The sequence below is a fragment of the Augochlora pura genome, chromosome 3 (assembly GCF_028453695.1).
Source record: "Augochlora pura isolate Apur16 chromosome 3, APUR_v2.2.1, whole genome shotgun sequence".
Classification (NCBI taxonomy): Eukaryota; Metazoa; Arthropoda; class Insecta; order Hymenoptera; family Halictidae; genus Augochlora; species Augochlora pura.
In genome coordinates this window covers 13019815-13043005 of record NC_135774.1, presented here as the reverse complement: position 1 = coordinate 13043005, position 23191 = coordinate 13019815, and the positions used below count along the sequence as shown (strand labels likewise).

Here is a 23191-nt window from a genome sequence, read left to right as displayed (position 1 = left end):
AAGATTAGTAATTATGTTGGACAAGATACCTGATTAATGTTTCTGGCGATCTATAGAGGAAGATCAACTTGGCGAACAGATCCTCCTCGAGACACAATTCTCCACTCTCTCGGACCAGGTAGATGTCCAAACACAGCCTGAGGATCCTGTCCACGTAGGGTAGGTCGTCAAACATGATCTTTGGCGCCATGTCGCTCACTATCTTCCTCATCATCTGACTTATGACTATCACCGCGGTGGTGTACAATCCAAGGATTCTATAAGAGCACAGATATATTGATGTTCCTTCTCTCATGTAGATCGAATTGTGTAATTAACCAACCCCTTGCACTATAATATTTCATGCAGGATCTAATAAATATTAATATTATTAATTTCCGCTGTTTAGAAATAAATTCTGTTACCAAAGTCTAGAAACGAAAGCTCATAAAGACAATAAAAGAAAGAAAAATTGCCTGGTCAAATTAAGGAAAATATAATAATAAATACATGCTAATCGAAGCAGGTTGAAATAATCGTAGTGCAAGGGGTTAAACCGAGTTATTTATCGAAGCTAACAATTAGGACCTACCCGAAGCCGCTGATGAAGCTAAGCTCCTCGGGGAACGTCTTGTCGTTGAACAAGAACATCATGATGTAATTGCAGTTGTTCAGCGGCACGGAGTGCAGTTGATTAAGGTACAGTTCGTCGTTGCAGACTTCTTTGACGACCCACCATTTCTGGCGAGCGCAGCAAGCCGCATCCGTGGACAGGTGCAGGTTGATGCTTCTGTAGAGGTAGCTGTCGTCCGGCTGGGACTCCTCTTCGTCAGGTCCCTTTACTGGAATAAAATTGTATGAGGTGTGTTCCTGAATCTTTTTCGTTAGATTTGTTGAATTCTGTTACTCACTCAAGTGCATTAATTGGGGAACGACGTCGGTAGTTATGCTAGTTACTTTCAAGAACTTTGGAAAAGCATTCGGCAGCGTTATAGTGCCGTTATGAGGCGTTGCCTGGTCGGTTGATAATATCTCTGCCAGTCTCAGCCTGACGGGATTGAACTCATCATTGACGTAAGGTGGCAACGGAATATCCCGCAACTTCCTTGTCACCTCGCTCGCGTCTTTCGCGTGCGTTTTGCGCGACACTGTCCACTCCACGTGGATCACAACGGTGGTGCTGTTGTCCTCCAGCTCTGCCTTCAATCTGCGATCAACGATATTAATCTATCAAATTTGATACGATTTCTAATTTTTTTCTCTCTTGTTTTTAAATACTGTTCTGCTATTATAGAAGCGTGTTCTACTGTTCTAACCCTTCAACATCTTTTAATTAGAACTGTATTAACACTTTACGGTCATCAGGCTAGTTATATCGTTGGAGGATAATTAAATCTACTAACATTGATCTACTTTCATAACGTTAGCATTCACTAATATTTATTTTATCTGTATTACTTATTTCATTTTTATTTTATTTCTTTTACTTATTGCTAATGGTATATAATATTTGAAATATTATATGATAATGTGGGAGCTTACGATAATATAATCTAACACTTTTACCTGAGTGAATAGATTATTTTATAGGCTTTAATTTAATTAAATATCCAAAAAATTTACTTACTTAAATTACCAAAAATTTACTTATATATTTTAGCGTATAGAATATATTTATACGCTTTTAAAAGATATTAATATCTTTTCCCTTACCGTTGCAAGTCCGGCGGTGATATACTCCACAGTTTCCGAGATGATCCACTTAATCTCACCGCAGCGACGTCAGAATGAATATAGTTCTCCAAGAAAGTGACCGCCGGTTTATATTTCGCGTATATTTCATGGAATTTTTGGTATTCGTCCTCGCTGTATCCAACGATTGACCTGGTTTGCGCCGACATAGAATAGATCGGTTCGTATGGACCGATACGAATCTTCATGGAAACATCGTAAGGGAGGTTCGAGTCGCCAACAGTGCCGCCAAGTGCGAATAATAGCAGAGGGAACCAAATCAGTCCGATAATGAGGAACAGAGCACCACCTCCTACTAGATACTTGCTGAATTGCTTCTTTTTCACGCCTCTCGGCTGGGGGAAGTCTGTCTCCAACCCTCTCATGCACTAAAAATTAATTCACAATAATTTGATTAGCAATTTTAATTATTTCTTTATTTAAGCGTCTTTGAAATTGTTTTTAATTGTTTCTTTTGTGTACTTTTTTTTAATCGGATTTTAATCTTGTGTGGACCTTTTTAATATTGTATTTTAATTATTGGTCTTGTGTAGACTTTTTAAATATCGTATTTTAATTATTAAATACAATATGAAGAAATTCCTCTTCTATAGACTTTTCTAATATTGCATATTAATCATTACTGTTCTACAGACTTTTATAATATTGTATCTTAGTCATTACTCTTTTATAGTTTTTTTTAAATATTATATCTTAGACTTTACTCTTCTATAAACTTTTTTAATATTGTATAGTAATCATTACTTTTTTATACAATTTTTTAATATTGTACCTTAATCGTTACTGAAGTATAGACTTCAAAAATCGTCCTCCACAGACTCTATAAAAATAGTAGACTATACCTTAATTTGATAGATGCTCGCAAAGATGTCCTCCATCTTGAACCAGTCCATGATCGTCATGGACGTGTCCGTCCATATCCAGTCCATCACAGCTCTCAATTCAAACAAGAATGGCACTAGCATGAACCTGAAATATCAAATCACATTTCAAATTAAACTGCACGAAAATTTCAACAAATTTCAAACAATTCAAAACATACTAACCCTTTGAACAAGACGTAATTGACAATGCTGTACTTCTTGCACAGGAAGTTGCCTAATATTCTCGTCGGATATCCCTGTCGCAGTTGATAGGCTGCCAGTAGGAGATAGAAGCACTTCACCATGTACCAGATTTGCGGAGGTAGTTTCTCATTAAATTGCCTGTAGTCATTAACAATTATTATTTACAGAAAATTCGATCAATTGGTATAATTATACACTACAGTATAATTACCTCTCAGTTACGCTCGGCAGAATGAAGAACATCCAGACGTGGACGCCGAATATCAGCCAGTACTGGAAGATTAGCTTGCCCAAGATCGATTTTCTGAGGAACAGAGCTCTGTCGATGACTATCAAGGCAAACTGCAGCAGCAGCATTAAGAGGAAAGGCATTGGCACTCGATTTTCTTGGAGGTAGGCGGTCACTCCGCCGTCGCCTTGCTGCGTCTGCGAGTCAAAGATAGATTACTTTAGATTAAGAACTTTAGATTATGGTGTCAAAATGAGGGACACTCACTCCGAATGCAGAAAACCCGAAGATCAGCAGAAGGAAGTTGAAGAAGTCGCAGAGGAACATGTACGCGTATACGTTCGTCTTCTCCTTGCCAAATGGACTGAGGATCTGCTTGAAGAACTGCTGCGTTGGCTCGACGTACCTATTAACCCTGAAAATTAGTTAAAATTTAGAACTCAACAAATCCTCAACTCAAATCCTCAAAGACTCAAAATTATAAAAATTGAAGAAAATCGGAGCAGTTTATTTGCTAAGGCATAGAAGTCTCCGTGTCTCTTGCATCGCTGCTTAGAAATGACTTAAAAATGCTTAATCCTGCTTATTAATTGATAATAACAAGAACACTTAATTTTGCTTATTTGAGAATGCTTACGACATATTCACAGCTGTCGGCAGCTCCTCCACGTAAGGATCCAGTTCCACACCCTGAATAGCGACCAATTTCTCATGTTCATTAGTTGTTTGAACAGTTTCGCCGTCTCCGGTTGCCTGCATGCTCAATCTCCTACCCTTAGGCGTTTTCACAGTCACTCCATCGCTAAAGGAAAATAGTAGATATTATTTGATAGATATTTATAGTACAAATAATTTATTAATATAATAAATTAACGCACTCCGGCTCATTCTGTTGAGATACAGGCTCCCCTTGTCCCATGTCTCCAGGTTTGGACGCAACAACGGTTAAGGCAGAGGGGATGATTTTCCTTGGCTTGATTGACGCCGATGTCCACTGTCCTAATGACTTCAGCATAAACCTAGAAGCATTCGCCAGCTTTTATTTCTTTGCAATTAATTTAAATATCCACTTTTTCGATTCTTAATTATCATTTTATTGCATTGCAATTCTAGTGATCGATCACAATTTATTGCATCGATTTTATTTTTTTATAGTATTAAATAACATTGGTCGATACCAATTGTAACAGTATAGTGTACTGTCAGTATTGTACAATATATAAAAATGTTTAAAAGAATTCACCTGTGGAAGAACACCATGAGCAGAAGCAGAAGGTCCCACAGTGCATAATTAGGCTTCCTTTCGACGCCCATGATCCTAGGTGTGAAAAGAGGATTGTTCGGCGCTGCGTTCCTGTTCCATGGCAGTAGCTCCAATTGGAAAATGCATTTCACTATAACAATCACCTGTTGACATAAACATTTGATTAATGAGCTCTTCAAAGCTTCGAGTAAATTGTTTAAACAGGTGTTTTTTTTACCTCCGTGTAAGCGATCAGAGTGACCCAGAACGTTTTCGACGGCCGGGGAATGGTCAGGGAACCCCAGCAGAACACCATGAGAGGCAGAGGGGTGGACAGGACGGATGCGTTTTTAATTTGATGGAGGAACACCATGAAGTAACAGAGGAGACTCGAGTGCGCCAGGATTCCGAACCAAATGGACGCCATTAATTGGATGATCGGTGGCTGATCGACTTCAGACAGCTCTGCACCCTCGTCTTCGTGTTGCACCGGTGATAGTTCCGAGAACAGCGTGCTATACATGGAATTATTTATATTAATCGTCTTAAACTGTGGGGAGATGATTTTAGAAAAAATTCGCAGAGGAAAGAAAATAGATTGCTTTCTTCTGCGGTGCGAATATCAAAAGCACATCGAAAGCTGGGGATCATGAGAATCCTCCACCATAAGTGATGCTGAAAGAACGGAAACATTGTCGCGTAAATGTATATGAAAATCATTAAAAAAACTCTACGAAAGAATCTTGTATATTTTTATTTATACAGTGACTTAAAAAATTTCGTATGATAAATAGAATATAATTTTTATCTTTTACTCTTTGAAACAATCTTCTCAGAATTCTAAATTCTAGAAAATCAAAGGGTTTAAAGGCTACTATTTTAAACACGTGGTCTAATTTATTTCAATTTTTATTCTATTAAAATTTATTGAATTAAATCTAAGCATCGTCTATAGCTGTTCTTTTCTGCTGATTAAAAATGAATCTTCAGAGCAAGTTCCAGGAGAAAAGCACAATTTCGTGTCGCTGAAGAAAAGTTTGATCGAGCAATTGCTGCCAAACAATTTCTGATGAGAATGTTTTCTACAATTCCAGGCGCATTATGATATAAAACAATTCAGTGAACAATGCACTAACGAATGAATAGCTTGGCGTATGCAATGTGTACGTGGAATGTTCAGTGCAGCACGATAGAAAAGAGGAGTCAACTGCGAAGAGAACATGACTGACAGGGCACATGCCGCATACGGTGATCAGATTGTGCGTCGAGCAATCGAAATTGCACAGTACGAAATTATTAGGGAGCATTCTCGATACCTGGAGGAGGACATGTCCAATCCTCGCTCCAAACTCGGCGCCAGAATTCGGATATGCGGGACCGTCAGCGAGCTTCCTTTCCTGGCAAAAATAATACTACTCTCTTTCTACGTTTGTGTCAGGTCACGGTCGAGCGTCAGTGCTTGTTTTCCAAAGGATCGTGTGCGCACTGATTTCATACTACGATGACATGATTGGGAAGAGAGGTAGAGGTAGTGAAAAGGATTAGGGACTTACGACGATTTTTCCTTAGACGGGAGAGAGATCAGTTCCATCCATGTCGTTGATGATGCATCCCTGTTGTTCAAAAGGGACATCATGGATCATCATCATGGATCTCTACAGCGCAGGATTCGTGGGTTTTCGATGTGACAGGTTCACGTGAAAGGACGGAGTTCATTGAACTTTATTCTTAGAACTTTAGCTTCAATGAATACTTTGATCACGCTATACTCTCTCGGAGCTACTTTACCCCCACTCTCGCGCGCAGCTCCGCCTACGATGGGCGGAGCGAAGCGACTTCATAGTGGGGGTAAGCGAATTTTATCAAACAGTATATTGCAACTGCGGATGTCACGCATTTATGAAAAGAAAAAGCAGCAACATAATGGACGAATAAAAACAGTGAACAAATAAAAATAATTCAGCTGCACTCGTCGAAGTTATTAAACAAGAAATTAAATGTATCTATTGTTATAATTGATGCGACATGTATTTATTTAGCCTTACTGTTATGACAGTAATCTTAATTAGTATCTCCTGAGTGATTAGTACTACTGATTACAGAACAATGAAACTACAGGACACGTACATGGATGTAGTAGGGAGTGAAACGATAGAGGACAGCACTGACATCTACTAGGACAAACGAAGCTGATTAATCAAATCGTACCTTGGCTCCTGAGATTGAGGTCGACTGGGACCCTCGCCAGGATCGTATTGCTCCTCGGCGTTCCCATTTGTTTCCGATCTGTCGGGGCGAGCACATTTACTACTCTAGCCTCTACTGTATATAGTCTCTAGCCTAAATGGCGGGGGGCAATGTCGCGTCTTCTACAAACGGAGCCTTTTCCGCGGAACGATTCTACGAGGAACAAAGTACTAGGGGCAAGCACACCATCACTACAGCTAAGTGTCGACGATCTAGAACTACTCGAGAGGATCAACACGGGATCTATTGTGTCATTTTACTCGCGGATGGTTCCATGGAACCGTGAATAATTCCATGGAATCGTGGAACATTTTTCAGTGAAATTCTTCTCTATTTAATTTCCTTTGTATTAAATTGGTTGCACGATTTGTCAATCATTTGTGCAATAATTGTATAGCCATTGCTGAGATCAGCTGAATTAAAAAGTTCTGGGTATTGACCCTCTCTTCGTGATATCTGGGGTCTCCTCTCGATCTACGTTCAAAGAAATATGTACTATCCCGATACTCTGTACAGCTAAGCGTTCTACGAACAGATATCCGAGGAAGCTAAGAAAGACAAGATTCTCATTTTTCTCGTTTCACTACTCGTCGTCTCACCTTGTCTTCATCAGAGGTATCGGCTGCCACATCTGACTGATGCCAAGCCGCATTCCCATTCGAAAGTCTGGCTTCGCCTGAGGATTTAACAGAGCCTTAATATTGTTAAAGCGGTGGAACCTGTTTCACAATTCACGTTGAATTGTTTCAACGAATTTATTCGTACCTTTAACACTTTCTTCTCCTTCGCCAACACTTTCCGTATGTATCTATAATCTCTAGAAAATCTGTTCAGGTACTTGGTCATTGTTGTTAGGCCGCTATTGATTATCACGATCAGGAATTTCATGTACGTGACGAACGACACCTTCTTCTCTTCTTCCTCGTCGTCTTTGGTTTTTTTCGGTCCGTCGACCTTGTCTTCGCCATAGTCGGACGATTCCGGGGTTTTCGCTGGTTCCGCCGTTGTTTCTTCTTTCGCCTCGGTTTCGACGTCAGCCGACGTCGGGCTGGTCTTGTCGGCGCCCTAATTCCACGGACACATGATTTATAACGTTGTTCTATGGACGTTGTTTTCCCGGCACGCGGGACTCGAAACTACCGAAGCTGTTACAATTATCTTATAATCGGACAACAAATAATTGGAATTTTTTAAATGGATATTTTTGCTAATTTTGCTAGTTCTTTGAGAGTTTCTTTTTTTAGTAATTTTTGTAATTTTCAGTAATTTTTGTAATTTTCAGTAATTTTTGTAATTTTCAGTAATTTTTGTAATTTTTAATAATTTTTGTAATTTTTAATAATTTTTGTAATTTTTAATAATTTTTGTAATTTTTAATCATTTTTGTAATTTTTGTAATTTTTAATAATTTTTATAATTTTCAATCATTTTTAATATTTTTTATTAGTTTTCATTTGGTTTCTGGCTTCGAGTCCCGCGCGGCCATTGTGACGGCTCCTCGGCGTCGATGATTATTGTTATAAACAAGCGAGTGATTACGGTGCTAAAACTGGCTGTAAACGTAATGATAAACAAATTAAGCGGTAAAGATAATCGAGCGGATTATGTACACCAACGTCGTAGGCGCCCCGCTGTCAACTGCGACTACGTCACGAACGAGGGACGACAATATTAACAAAGATAGATAAACAATTGTATAAAAAAAAAAGGAAGATACAAACAAAAAAAATAAAAAATAATGGCTCGGGGTGGACAATCCGCATCCGTATTGTACAAAGCTGGAAGATGCGTAAATATAGGAGAGATAATCTCGACTTACACTATTTAGAAGCGCTGTAATAACTAGCGGCTGTAACCATCTGCGCCGTGTGATCATTATTGTGTTAAGTGTACTTGTGGTATCTCGCCGTTAACTGTACAGTTCTTTTTTTTCTTTTCAACGCACCAGTCTCTGTGTTGTGTCTGTGTATGTTTGTGGCGGCTTAGGGGGGAGCGTGTTCGGAATGGACAAAATAAAATAAACGAAATGTACAAGATACACGAGCTAAACGAAATAAACAAAATAAATAAAATAAACTAAATAAACACAACAAACGAAATGAACAGAATATACAAAATAAATGAAATAAACAAAATATACAAAATAAACGAAATGATCGAAATAAACAAGATAAACAAAATCAACAGGATATAAACAAAATATAAACAAAATAGACAGAGACAATATTGGCTAAAAACGAAACATCGTCCCAACGCATGAAGAACCGAACGAAAAAAAGAAAATTGAACAAAAAAAAAAAATAAGAGGATACAATGTAAGCTAAACTAAAGTTGGTTAGATGTGAGAATATAAAGAACTACTGGGCTAATACATCGATGATTAAACAATATTAGAAACAACGTTACAGAGGCTACGAGAGCGAATAAATAGAAGATGAGAGGAATTAAGACGATGGCCAATGATCATGTGGGATAGCGAAAATTGACGCTGTCCAGCGCCGATTCTACGTTTCGTTAATTGCTAGACTATTCTCATAGATTCTTGCGTGCCGAACATAAAAATCTTTTCCAAATCAAAATTTCAATTTTACGGATCTTTTCTGCTGACGAGATATATTTAAAATAAATAAATATTTAGAGATTTTCGAACGATGTCCAAGGAGTTTAACTTGTTTCAGACGTTCTCTCTACTTTTAAATATAGTTCAGATACAACAAAATATATATTTAAACATTTATATTATTATTAAAAACCACCACTGTATTTAGTAGGATCTATACGATAGCAGCAGAAAAATTCTTAAATCCGTAAATTATTATCGAAGTCCAAGAATCTGAGCTGAAATTACTCAATATTTCTTGCCATTATTAAATCATGGTTTGCCAAGTATTGTGATGTTTTTAAAATGCAAACAAAATAGCGTACGAGATATTCGATATTAAATATTTAATAAGTGTTATCGCACATGTAACTGGTTAGTCACTTAATGTGTTACGAAGTTGAAGATCTGAGAACAGCAGATGGAAACCTACTTAGCACCCCAGAATCCGTAAAGATGGCCTACCGTTCATCGAAACGCAGAAAGGCGAAGCCGGTTGGACAGCGCAATCGATTAAAAACGACAATGAAATAGGAGAAGACATGGTGGAAATAATGGTGATAAAGACAGAGAGAGAGAGAGAGAGAGAGAGAGAAGAGAGCCTGTAGCAGTGACATGCAGCCTTTTGAAGGGGGTCTCACATCGGTGGCCATCGCAGTGTCGACCTCGGAGCGTGCACTTAGATAGGACATTGACGATTTCTTCCTAGTCAACGGTACGCTCCTGCGACGCAGTCTCAGCGCGTCCTTTTCGGTCCCTCCGTACATGGCTACGTGCGTCGCGGTCTCAATGTCTGTCTTAATCAGCGTGCTCATCAACTGGAACGAGCAGACTCTTTAAAGCCATCTTTTCATCCTGTCTCTTCGTCCACGCTCTGCCGCCACGTGTTCCGCCCTTGCGTGCTGGTACTCCTCGTTGGGCCAAGTTCATGGGGGAGAGGGTGGGTGTGTTGCGTTGTCGAAGTGGGCAGATCAGAGAATGCGGGGCGAAGGGGGGCAATCGAGAGAATGTAGGGGGGGGGGGGGGGGGGGGGGGGGGGGGGGAGAGGGTGGATGCAAGAAATGCCAGAATTTATGCGCACACGTAGCTACGAAAACTCTGTCGTGTGTTTTTTTTGGTCGAAATTCCGGGCGTGGACGGTTATATAGTGTACGGTCGATGGCATCTCAAACCCTCTATAATGATCAGCAATCCTAATGATCTGCAACCTAGCGATCTGCAGTTTTTCACTCTCCTAACCAAATAATTCCTTTATTAAGCCGTGGCAGTTCGATTTTATACTAAACTACACTGATACAATTACACAGCGCAGTTGTCTCTTGAACAGAAAATTATCATTTCCTCGCATCATTCTTTGTGTCATTTTTCGGCATAACAGTGTGCGATATTGATGCGTCGAAATCACGCGAGGAATAAAACGATGCGAAGAAATTTTAATTTTCCATTTAAAGAAAGCAGCGTAACAGCAGTTCGCAATGATACCGATGCAGTTTAGTAAAAATGAAACTGAGCTCTCGATGAACAATGTATAATGTTCTCCTATCTACAACAGAAGCGGAGCTGTACCCTTGTCCAGCTGATAATTTCGAACCCCTTCTAGAGTTGTACCTTGTTCGAGCTTGAACAGAATTTGGTTTTATAGAGGGTTAGCCGAGGCTCTGTTCGACAGAGTCGTCCCGATAGCGGCTCGAGTAAAACCGAGCGTCTCGAGTGTGTCGTTAAGAATTTTGCTCGTCGAGCGATCCGGATTGGTATATTAGTCGTTGCTTGATCGATAGACTCGCAGCGGACAAACCAAGTGATAGTGAGATCACAGAGCGCACGGTTCATCTCGTGAACCGCGCAACGATTCTCGGATCGGTTGGGTACGTACTTCGGAGATGGTCATTCTGCGACCTTGTTGCTCCTGCTCGCGACGACGTCCCCGCTCCTCCTTCTCGGACTCGGTGTCCGGTATCATGTCGGTGACGTCGTCGTCGTCCAGATCGTCGAACATATAGTAATCTCCGGACCGTATGGCTGGCCAAAACAGAAAACTCTGTCAGCGTGTTTCGGTGCCGTGAACAGCGAGAGGCGCGATTCGCCGTAGCTGCCAAAGCCATGCACCCGCTTGTTATACACGTGTAAATAGCACTGCTTGGAAATAAAACGTTGGTCCCAATAATCTCTAGCGCTAGATTGGTCAATAATATACATCGGTTAGACTCGCAGAGACGTTGATCGGTCGGCACACGCCACAGACACACGACAAATTATAATGTTCTGTTAAAGGGGGGAGTGGGGGGCAGACGCAAATCGAATCGGGCGGTTCAAGATCTGGTCTAATGGGACCGCGTCCTCGCGCCCGCAGCGTGAACCGCAACAACGGAGGACGACGAACGGTGATCGGAGGGATGCGTCAGAGCTGCCTTGAACGCGCCGGTCGAATCTGCGTCCGCCGTTTCGCTAAACGAATAATATTACAAAAGTGTATACAAGAGAAAAATTATTTACATGTGTGGAGTTCTGTAAAAGCAGAAGGACGGTTAGTCGGGGGAATGTGGAAGTAGACGTCGTTCAAGGATTACAAAGCCTGGTTCGAGAAAGCTGCGGAGAGAGAGAGAGAGATAGAGAGAGAGAGAGAAAGAAAAGTATATTTCATTTACCCTCTCTGTTGGTCTTTGGCGCGCGAACTCTGTACAATGGCCGTGCCCCTGGATAGAGAGTATCTAACAGAAAAGAAAAACAGAAAAGTAGAGACAGAGAACTGAAAGAAGAGAGTGGGGGGTAAGGGGGGCGAGGGGGGTGTCGTCGGCGCGTACATTCTATCTTACAAATAGTATACAATGTGCGTTACGCCGAGATCAGTCGGCTGAATCCTCGAGTCCACGCCAGGTGAGACGGAAACGATCTGTCGGAGGAGAATTACAGAAACGTTGCTCGATCGCTGTAAAACAGGCTGTTAAAGGGGTCGGGTTGGGCGGTGACGACAGTGGGAAGGATGCAATGCGGGAGGCGAAATCAAAGAATGTACAGAACGGAAACTGAGAATGTCTCTAGTTGTACAACGGTATTTACACCTATCTTCTAGACACGACATCGAACAGAGATTGATAGAGATTGGACGGAAGCAGACGATGAAAATCATAGTCGAACAGAAAAGAGGTCCCGAGGAAGTTAATCTTGAAGGTTTGATTGTCTGTATAGATATCAAGAGACTCTTTGGGAATTGATGAAGTAGTGGGCGTTGCGAGTGTTGGCTGGCCAAGATCGTTTCTTTACTTAATATAGCAGATTCTTTTTATAGTAGTTAAATCTTTATAGAAGGAATTTCTATAATTGTCTGACTTTGATTTAAAGATATGTAGGTCTTAACAGTTATATCTTAAAAATTCTTACATAGGCACTGGACAATAAATTAGAAGAGAAGGGCAACATGTGCCATTTCAGAAAATTTTTGAAAAACGATATAGAGTTCGCAGTCGAGAAATAAAGATTCCCTGGGGTCATTTAAAGCAACTTTTTCCTTTACAATAATTCTCTCCGAGGCATCGTTCACGAGTTATTGAAGAAAAACAGTGACCAATGAGAGTTTAGCTGATCAACTCAGTCGCGTCACGCTAGCTGATCGCACCTCTGATTGGTCTTCATTTTTCGTCAATAACTCGTTAACGACGCTTCGCAGAACATTTCTGTAACGGAAAAAGTTGCTTCAAATCAACTCAGGAACCTCCCATTACCGAAATATTAAATCTTTTCGAGTATTCTCAAACGCGTTTGTCCAAAAACAATAGACATTCGATCCAGTTTGACCGGTCAACACGCTGCCCGGCACAATCTCCGATAAAAACTTAAAAGAGACCAGAATAACGGTGCATCGTAGATGATCTAGAGGTGCGGTCGGCGGAAGCGTATGTACAGGACATCGTAGCAGATCGACGACGACGATCTCGATCCCGGTTGTGTGTCGTTACATGTGTGATGAGACCGCGGGGAACGGGACGTGGTGGAGACGATCGACTGCCTGGGCGTCTGGATCTCGTTCACCCATTGCGGACCGAAGTAGCTCGACTGTCGGCGATGCCTGACCGAGGAGTTCAGCGAACGATCCGGCAGCTGCCGACCGTACGGCGGCGGGGAGAACACCGGGAACGTTTCGTCCGGCGACGGTCCACGGGGGTTCAGCTCGCTACTTGGTGGAGAACCGAAAGAAATTCGAGTCGGCTCGAGATAGCCCTCGAGGCTGACCGTCATGACCGCGGAGTTTGGGGTCGGCGCCTGCAATAGGGATGCGGCGCGAGGCGTCAGCGGCGGCGGCTCGTCGTCGTCCTCGTCGATCGGCGTCTGGTAACCTTGTGGGGGCGTGTGATTCGAGGACACGCACGAGCTCTCGCTGGAAGACCTCGCCAGAGGCGCCTCGCCTTCTTTTACGGGAGCATTAAATATAGAGAGTCGGCGTTAGGTCGCGAGACGTCGGCTGGGTGCCCTACAATCTTTTCCTGGTGGAGGATTCGCTGGCATTAGGAGGGGTATGGTGGAAGGAGTGTTGCGGAAGATGTCCTGGAAGTTGGGTTATTAGGAGGCACGTTCTCAGGACATAGGTTGTAAGGATATAGATTCCTAGGAGGTAGGTTCTAAGGACATAAATTCTAAGAATATAGATTTCTAGGAGATAGATTCTAAAGCCATAGGTTCTAAGGATATAGAATCTTAGGACATAGGTTATAAGGACATAGGCACCAAGGATATAGATTCCAAGAATATAAGTTCTTAGAATATAAATGACCTCTATAAGTTGAAATCCAAAGTAATCCCAAAAATAGGAGTCTAACAACCCCAGAAGTTGGAGTTTGAAGACCTCGAGAAGCTAAAATCTAAACTAATGTCGAACTCTCAGGAGCCAGGACATGTCGAAGAACGTCTAAAATATCCAGGATCGTGATTACCACATTAAATGCATTAATTTCTCAGAAGACATTTGACGAGTCACACTTCAGTCGAGGTTTGACGGAGTCCTCGTCTGTCCCTACCCTACCAGAAACAAAGTCCATCGGACTTTTAGCCACTTACCGACTTTATGAGTCTGCGGTTCCCTGTAACTAGGACCCTGTATCTTCCTCTGGCTGGCTTTGATCTTGTCCATCTTGAACTTCAACTTTTGCAGCACGTTCTTCTCGACCCCGTCCTGGATCTCGATGCGTTTATGGTGCAGCTCTTCCAGGAGTTCAGCACCGCGGGACGCCAAGACGCTCATCGCTTTGGTCTCGTCCACTATATGGAAGAAGTAGTAGCTCCTGAAGAGTCGTTTCTGCAGCAACAGGAAGCAGAAGCACAGACCGTCCCAGACCATGCCGATGTCCTCTCTAGGGACTTCGCACTCCACTTTACCAGCCACTATGTCGCTGGCGGAGCTTTCGAACTTTCTCAGACAGGTGATGCCGAACAGCTGGATCACTGGGCAAGCTGAGACTACCATCTGAAAGACGACAGATAATATTGATATTGATTAACAATAAGCTTAATTTCCATTAAGATCAGGAGTAATCCACCGAGGAGTAATCAATAATCTACCTGTTTGATCAGCACGCAGCCGACTCCTTGTAGCACAGCCTTCAAGAAGATAACGAGCACGTTGTAGCCGATCAATATGTTCCACCATTTCAAGATCGTCTTGATCGGTCTCAAGTAGAAATCACTGCCCTGCCATAGGAACACGAAGGCACCGATCAAGTAGCCTAACGAGAATAGATTCGTTCTCTTCGTTCCGGCAAGGAACATGATCGACAGAGTGACCCACATCAGGCTCATCAGCGCGCCTCTCTTCACAATGTCCAGCCAGGAGTGTATGTGAGAAACGTAATCCTTGACTGGATTCACGAAGTTCGGCTTCTCCATGTTCTGGTGGACAGAGTAATTATGGTCGCCGGGGAACTTGTTGTCTTCCGTGGCGTATCGTTGCTCGATGCGGAAATAGAGGCTCTGTCTGACCAGCATCATCAGCAGAATGAAGTCGCCTGGAGGAAAGCGATTATATTAATTAGATTTATTTTCAAATCGTATTCCACAAAATGCCCGGGGTTAAATAGAAATACACCACTTTTGCGGACGCTAAATATAATAATCAAATAAAAGTGTATAAAAAATTAAAAATTAAGCATTGGCTAAAAAAGTAACAATAAGTAAATAAGTATATGTAAAATCATATAATAAAATATAACAATAAGTAAATAGAAATAGAGAATAAATAAATTATACGTCAATATTGTAAAACAATTATTCGAACAACATGGAACAGGGTATTCTAATCTATTCAACAGATTATTCTGGTCAAGAAGAGGACTCACATATTAATTTCCTGGGGTTGGGAGGGAAGTCGGGGTCCGGGAAGTACATCCACTCCTGCAGCCTCCTGAGTATCTCCGAACTGCTCCAAGGATAGTCTGAAAATTCGCAGTTGCAGTACTCACAATCCTTTTTAAATTATCGCGAATAATATGAACGTTTCAACAACCTATACAAAGCCAAGAAGGCAGAGCAACGACCAGAGAATACTGCACCGGCAGCAGGATGACGGCGAAGGTCTTGAAGAACGGCCATATCTTCGATATAGTCCTCCTCTTCAACGAGAACAACAATAAAAGCCAGATGCTGTAGAGGACCGAATAAAAGTCCAGCCTCGTGCCAATAAGTGCCACTATCCCGATTAGGCTCAGCTCTAGGCCGAATTTATAAAATCCGTAGTTGAAGAGGAATTTAATGCACTCCGGCAACCCTTTGTCAGCGTCCGCTCTGGTGATCGACGGGAACATCACTTGAGGTGTCTCCAGGGGCTGTCCGACCTCCTTCCGGTGGAAACACTGTCGAATTCTGATCACCTTTCGCAGGGTGGTCACCACCATGATACCTATGTACCCTTTCAACAGCTCCGCCAGGTGACCCGGCTCCGCTTTCCTCAACCCGAACCATTCTGCTATGTTGTAGACAGTGTTGTTGCTGGCCAGGTGGAGCTGTCTATCGTCTGTGGGTCTCTGTCAATGATAAATCAGTTACTTCGTAGTACAGTGCAAAGGGTTAACACTTTTCACTCGAGTGGTGACTCTGAGGCACCACTAAAACTGTTACAGCACGTATCAAAATAACTTTTATATTACAAAAAATTAGATTTCAAAAATTATTAAAAGTACGTTTCAAAATAATTTTTATATTATGAAAAGTTAGATTTCAAAAATTATTATTAATAATAATATTAAAAAATTCTTTTAACTCTCTGTTAACTCTCTGACTAGAGAGTACTCACGGTGCAGTTCACGTTCCAATTGTTGGGATCGATGTACTGGATCTGGTAGAGCATTTTCAGCACCATCAGGAAGGCGATGATCGCTGCGATTATGTTCGCTGTCATTATTTGAACGTTCCTCTTGGTGTTTAGCATTATGGCTATTATCACGACGAACACGAGATTGATGGCGCATACCTGAACAGTCGAAACGAAGTAGTTCGAACGTAGTTCGCAACAATACGAATCAATATAAATTAATAATTCGTTTAAACAAAACTTACGTCGTTGACGCAGAGGAGCATGACAGAGGTGAAGATGATCTTCTGCATGTGGAGCTCGAAGAACAGCCAGACGTAGTTGTAGAAATTCACTAGATGCGTGATTATCTTGCGGAACAGCGCGATTCTCTCTAGCTTCGACATCCCTGAATGCCAAATTCTCGCGTTAACGAATTAAGTCGATTCGTAGTGGAATTAATTTAACCCCTTGCACTCGAAATCATTTTAACTATAAATAAATCTAATTTCAAAAATTCACAAGAAATCGTAGTGCAAAGGGTTAAGGATCGATGTAGGCTTACGTTTCAATTGCTGGAGACTGTACTGATTGTCCTGGTCATCGTCCGTAGTCAGGAAAATGTCTCCAGCCGATGTCCGTGGCATGTCCAAGGTGGTAGAATGATTCGTGGTCTCTTGTTTGAGAGGACTGTTCGTGCTTTCCAAGTTTCCAACAGCAATTGATTATCGCAACAATAATCACGTTAATAATCGCGCTATCTTCTCGCGGTTCACTTACCCGACTCTCTCGATGTTCGTCACCTCCAAGAAATCCTTGTGGAAGTAATGAATCTGGAGAACAGTGATAATAACGAAGAAGGTCGGCGTCAGCAGCCTGACGAACAGGTCTTTCGTCGCGTATTTCTCGAGCCCGATGTCCATCTGCAGATCTTCGTCGATGTGTAAATAGTTCCAATATTCCGGGAAGTTGTCGAACTGGTACGTGTACACCAGGATCAGCATGATCACCGAGTAGCCGATCACCGTCAGCCAGAACGTGTACATCATCTTCCTCCACAAGGACCAGGACATCTTCGGAACAATGTTATTTGTATTAATAATAATTTTATTTTTATATTAATCCAATAAAGATTCTTTGCGTCATCTTTAGAAGACTATTTATTGGGAGACAGGCACAAATTTTTGTTTGACATACCTGGAAGGTGATGACGAGCACGAGGAACAGGGACATGTAGACGATTCTGAAGACGGTCATCCGTTCGCCAGTGATCCCGCAAATGAAGAGCATGATCGCCACCACTGCGATCCAGAACTTGGTCAGCAGCTTCTTCAGGAGTATGCCAACGTCTTTCATGAACTTGCTTTTGATCTCTGGCACTTCGTGGTTCATGGCTGTTGTGGCAGTCGACACAGACACGTGTAACGGCGCCACCATGTCTCTAAGCGCAGAGGATCGTCTCTGGAGAGTTCTCTCCGCGGTATATTGTCTCATTGTTATCCAGAACATTGTTATAAAGAGACACTGAAATGTTGAATATAAGAGTTAAATACTGAATATAAAAAAATACGAGATGACAACTGTCAGTTCAGAATTGGTAGATCTTTCAAGGTTGCTGAGAAATTACCCCCACTACGCGCTGGTGGGCGTTACCAACGCTGTAAGAAGTGGGGAAAGTAGCCTTAACCTTTTCGGTACGAACGCTATATCCGCTGTGATATTTTTGCTATACAAGGCGCCACTTCGAAAATTCGGACATGGTCAATCGTCCTCCTTAAGATTTTCTAAGCGTTAAATAAAACTGTGTTTGACAAGACAATATTTTTTTTAACAAAACGTGTTGCTCGTAGCTTTGATACTAACCCTTATAAGGGATAAAAAAATTGATATAAAATTCTGTTATTTATACCGGTCATCACATGGACGCCGGATATATCCGGCACTCGTACCGAAAGGGTTAAGCGGTCTAAATATTAGGATCCTTACTTTGACTACTAGGTGCCAGCGACTGAGCTCTTGGGGCTTGCTGAAACCGATCTCCGACATCTTCATTCCGTTTATATGCGTTGGTAGTTCCTCTTCGGTCAGATCCATGCTGTAAATGTATTGACCGAGTAGCAGAAGGGTGGCATAGAACACTATGAAGGGCGAGCATTTCATCATCGATGCGCGTTTGTTGGGCACCATCCAGAGGATCAGGGCCCATAGCAGAAGGGCGAAGGTCGTCCAGCTGTGGTACATTATGCTCCAAGTCTGACGAGTTAAAAAGTTAATCAAAATTAGTTAAATAAGTGAAGAGGTTTTTCAGGTGTGTCTTCGTACCATCATTATGATGTTCGTAGCAAGGTAGGACGAGTTGATTATCAGTTGGAAGATGGAGTAGACGGCCATTATGATGCCTTCGATGATTCCGGACTGCTCATCTGCACCTCCTAAATAAATTCATCATCTCTAAGTTGGAACATTGGAGTTAACCTTTTATATTCGTATTAAGTCTATAAATATCTATCATGCTGGCTGGAATTACAATAATACATAATATACAATATTAAAAAGGGAAAATAAAATCGATCAATTGTTTTTTAAAGTATAGATATATGTGACACAAGAATATGATTTAATTGTTTATAAAAATAAATAAATAACTGTGGTAGTGAAGAGTAGACATACGACCGCAAAGGGTTAATCCTTTGCAATCGAGTGGTTACCCGGCAAAATTACTCTGTCACGTCTCAAAATAAATTTTATGCCAACACAGTTTAGATTAAACAAATTCTTAACAATAAAACTATTGGTACGAGTCGCAGAAAACAATATCATATTTATAAAATACATTTTGTCACATAAAATGGAAATACTATAAGCCAGAAAAATTATTTTAATAATTTCAAAGGGTTAATATCTTTTCATTTCTCTTACCGTCGCTCATACTTTGCATCTGGATGCTGTCATCTTGATGACCATCCTGTACGATGACGCTTCCGGTAGAGTCCTGCAGTAGCCCCGTTCTCGCAGATCCGAACCTCATCAGCTATTTGCGAAACATAACTCTGTTGTTGAAACATTTCGAGAAAATAACAACTAACTCTATAAAATCTACTCTCACGAATCCCCCATAGAAGACTGTATCAAGATCTCGGACGATACACATGCAAGCTACGTGAAAATCGTACAGTTTACCTCCACCGTTAGCGAAGAACAATTTTCAGAGAAAGAAAACGATAGTGTATAGAACAATACTGTTTTTTGAAAAAGAAAAAAAAAAGAAAAGAAAAATACTCGTGACGATCGCTCGAGCGTCGACGCATGCGATATCTCAGCCCCGCCGATTTATAATAAGTGATCAGTGTGTGTATTCGGTGTTAGCAGTGGACGAAGCGATAATGATACATGCAAACTTAATCGTTATACGTACGGGTGTGCGCTCGTCGGCCGGTGGATACGACGAATTTACGATCGGCGTCTAAAACAATTGGCAAACTAAACATAGCGGCATCCAAAACGGAAAACGAATTTGCTCAGCGTTAATCAACAACCAGAAATCTGGAAATGCGACAGCAAAATCAAAAGTCGGATGTTACCTGAACGGGAGAGGGGGGCGTTGAAAACAATCGTTAACGCTGTACAATGTTTGTACATTAACATAACCATTCCCAGTAGATGCTTCAAACTATTTACAATAAAGTTCACTATTTTACAGAAATCGTGAAAATTCTATAACGAAAACCATGATGATACAACTTGCAGCTTTCTTCTTTAGAAATACTCGTCTTCGAAACATTGAATAAACAATTATAGCGATAAAAATTTTGATCGTTCGAAATGTTAATAATTTTAACTGCATAATATGTAATTAAAGTTATTGATCTCATTTTTGTGAATTTTATTTTTATTTCGTGACTATGTTACTGCGAGGTACTTGTTGGATCATCATGAAGATGGTGGACCTTCGTGCAAACTCTCATGTTCAAAAAATAGATCATAAAAACGAAAGATTTCTATTGTTAACACTAAAACCTCTGAACCAGTGATAATATCTAACTCCTAAAACTACTCTTATAATAACAGAAGCTATTGTTATAAAGCAAATGTCAATTAAAAAGCGACGCAGGTGACAAACTTCTCGGCTCAGTGGTCTTAGCCTTAAAAAACACGGTCTTGCATTAAAAATGAAATTAAAGTGCACACTTCCTTGCATTTTACTCTATAAAGATCCGTCTAATCGTAAAAATCGCAGCAAAGATAATCGAAGAATCGAACGACAACGAAATGTACAGTAAACAGCTACAGTCTACCAGAGCAAGAACACGAGACTGTCCATAAAGTGACACAAAGATCTGAACGAGATTTCCAAGAGAGAAAGAGAGAGAGAGATAAATTCGACTATCTGGCTCATGCAGGACGACGGGATCCTTACGCGAGCCCTTCGCCGCGCCGATTGCCACCTCTGGGACGGTGTCCTCCGCCTGATGGAAACGTGTCTGGACAACGGAGTGTCCAGATTCTCCAGCCTGCCGCTCAAACGTTTCATTTTCTTAGCCTGCAACGCCTTGTTAGTAAAAGCGACGTCCCTCGGTACTGGGCACACTTTGTGTTAATCATTCTATCCGTAAAACGGTTAGTTAGTCTGAGAGACTGACATAAGGAAGCTTAGAGATCGTGTTAACTGGTGGCGACACTGGGCGTTAATAATAGTTCTCCTCAACCGCGTGTATGTTAATAATAGGCAATAGACACTTGAAATCCTTATCCATTGAAGGACGTTCCAAGAGGATCGGATTAATTGTCGCACGGTGTTCGCGGAAAGTTTCGATCATCAAACGAGGAGCTCGACGTTTGATCAGAACTTTCCGCGAGCTGTGCCCGATCGCGAATCGAATCATGCTGGCAAAAGTTCTTCCTTGAACCTGGCAATTCCTCGGGACTCCTCGATCTCGGTTATCAGTTATATATATATATCCCTTCAAGATCGATTAGTCTAACGTACGGAGCAACGCGGCAGAAGGCGAACTCACCGGCTTTTGGCTGAGGAACTTCGACTGCAACGCCAGGACGTAGTAGAGCCAGAACAACCGGAGACAGTAGGCGTAGATAAGCCAATCGGCGTCGTCCGTGTAGTCGATGTTCCTAGGATCGCTGCAGTTCGTTTGATAGATCGCTGATAGTGCCAGGTAACGCTGCCAGGTGCTGTTGATGGGGATCAGTTCCTGGGGAACTTGGTTCTGGTAGCTGAGCAACGTTAGGATGTGGAGGACCACGACGATCATCACGAAGCGACACAGCATGGCGAATCCTTTCCTCAGCTCCTTGTTGCAGGCCCACCAAGTGGCCGCTCCGAGGAACACCAGGAAGTAGAAGCCAGCTTCTATGGATGGGTTCAGGGACGACATGATGCACAACGAGGCTAGGACTAGGTAGGTCCCGATGCGCCCCAGGAAATTAATTATCTATCGGATAATAGAAAGAGTTAAATAATGAATTTGTAGAAATTAATTTTGAAGAGCTAGAGGATGGTAGATGAGGTTAGAAGATAGGTCCACCTTCGCGGTGCTGTCTTCAGCCTTCTTGGATGCCGTGGCTCTCCTGACGCTGATGTCATCTTCCACGTCAGTTGACGGCTTTTTCGTTAAATAGCGGCAGATGGAGTAAATCGCGACGGTGCTTGGTAAAACAATTACTTCCGGGATCAACCAAAAGAACACCTCCCACGCGGACGCGTTATCTAGCCTCACGAAGCCTAGGTGTCTGCACACCACCTCCAACAACTCGCCTGAGGGAGTTCAAGACACGATTAATTAGCTGGTGCATCTCTTATCATACACAATTAAATTCTAATAAAATGACTATTTTATACTAATTTTATTTCTAGCATTTATTTATTCATTTGAACAGATTGATGTTCTTGATGAGTATAATCGTCCTGACATGAAACGTTATTTATTCACGACTTAAAAAAAGTAACTAGTTAATAGTGTTTTAAAGAAGATAGCTTGATGTTCAAAGTTGCAACCCCTTCCCTATTGTTTGACTCAACTTATCTTGATTAGTTTTCGCTTATAGTCGGTGGAAGTAGCCTAAGTAACTTATACAAGGGATACATCCTTGAACAACAACCAATTTTCGTACTAATAATGCAATACACATTAAATGGCAAGAATAAAATTATTAACTTTTTTATTTACATTCAAACTAGCACAGCTTCTGAAACCAACAATCGTAAATTTTGAAGCTTGGACAAATTGCAAAAGTTTCTATTTATGGTTCTGTTATTCCACGGAACAGCTCCGTCACAAATAGCTTTTTAATGGAAAATCAATATAGAGTCCATCGCAAAAGAGATTGATTACGTACAATTGTGGAGGAAGTGACCATAAGCAGGCAGCGCCAGCAAGACTATGTGGAAGGTGATTTGGCTGATAGCGGTGAGGAAGGACAGGCCTATGGCGGTCTTCAGATAGAGGCCAGTGTGGCCGGCCATGGTCTTCGCGTTCGGTATCGGAACATGCGGCGAATACAGCATTAGGCCCAAGTAGACCAGTGACAGTCCCACAGGTCGCCATATCGTACCTGTTATAATTAAACAACAAATATATTGAACAATTTCCGTCTGAATTTCAGCGAGACGAAATTCTACAATCGTTTGCATTTTCCATCTGTATCGGTTATAATTAACCCCTTGTACTATAATAACGAGTCAGACTCGTGATAAATATTCCACGCAAGTTCTACTGAATTAATAAATTATTAATTTCTTCTAAATCGAAACCAAATTGAATTCTTTGGCTATCGTAGTCTAGAAATG

At 41.5% G+C, this 23191-nt stretch overlaps 1 protein-coding gene across 2 annotated transcripts in view; it reads right to left on the bottom strand.

The window, feature by feature from the left end:
* Piezo (piezo type mechanosensitive ion channel component) overlaps positions 1 to 23191 on the bottom strand; it is a 40781-nt gene that overhangs the window by 2028 nt on the left and 15562 nt on the right. The window contains exons 3-37 of one of the 2 annotated variants that reach the window (XM_078177443.1): positions 22741 to 22956; positions 21930 to 22159; positions 21405 to 21836; positions 19805 to 19852; positions 19309 to 19420; positions 18712 to 18821; positions 18376 to 18642; positions 17587 to 17913; positions 17170 to 17462; positions 16955 to 17088; positions 16656 to 16798; positions 16393 to 16569; positions 15607 to 16123; positions 15440 to 15535; positions 14667 to 15109; positions 14166 to 14571; positions 11762 to 11824; positions 10990 to 11135; positions 9758 to 9934; positions 7283 to 7582; positions 7117 to 7193; positions 6479 to 6556; positions 5587 to 5667; positions 4509 to 4785; positions 4271 to 4434; positions 3906 to 4046; positions 3665 to 3829; positions 3295 to 3442; positions 3010 to 3224; positions 2778 to 2936; positions 2574 to 2700; positions 1693 to 2099; positions 891 to 1186; positions 572 to 821; positions 30 to 257 (exon numbers count right to left, since the gene is read on the bottom strand). In XM_078177443.1, the coding sequence (XP_078033569.1) occupies positions 30 to 257; positions 572 to 821; positions 891 to 1186; positions 1693 to 2099; positions 2574 to 2700; positions 2778 to 2936; positions 3010 to 3224; positions 3295 to 3442; positions 3665 to 3829; positions 3906 to 4046; positions 4271 to 4434; positions 4509 to 4785; positions 5587 to 5667; positions 6479 to 6556; positions 7117 to 7193; positions 7283 to 7582; positions 9758 to 9934; positions 10990 to 11135; positions 11762 to 11824; positions 14166 to 14571; positions 14667 to 15109; positions 15440 to 15535; positions 15607 to 16123; positions 16393 to 16569; positions 16656 to 16798; positions 16955 to 17088; positions 17170 to 17462; positions 17587 to 17913; positions 18376 to 18642; positions 18712 to 18821; positions 19309 to 19420; positions 19805 to 19852; positions 21405 to 21836; positions 21930 to 22159; positions 22741 to 22956 (7450 nt within the window). The remainder of the gene's footprint in view (positions 1 to 29; positions 258 to 571; positions 822 to 890; positions 1187 to 1692; positions 2100 to 2573; positions 2701 to 2777; positions 2937 to 3009; positions 3225 to 3294; positions 3443 to 3664; positions 3830 to 3905; positions 4047 to 4270; positions 4435 to 4508; positions 4786 to 5586; positions 5668 to 6478; positions 6557 to 7116; positions 7194 to 7282; positions 7583 to 9757; positions 9935 to 10989; positions 11136 to 11761; positions 11825 to 14165; positions 14572 to 14666; positions 15110 to 15439; positions 15536 to 15606; positions 16124 to 16392; positions 16570 to 16655; positions 16799 to 16954; positions 17089 to 17169; positions 17463 to 17586; positions 17914 to 18375; positions 18643 to 18711; positions 18822 to 19308; positions 19421 to 19804; positions 19853 to 21404; positions 21837 to 21929; positions 22160 to 22740; positions 22957 to 23191) is intronic. The other variant, XM_078177444.1, reaches the window with a different exon arrangement.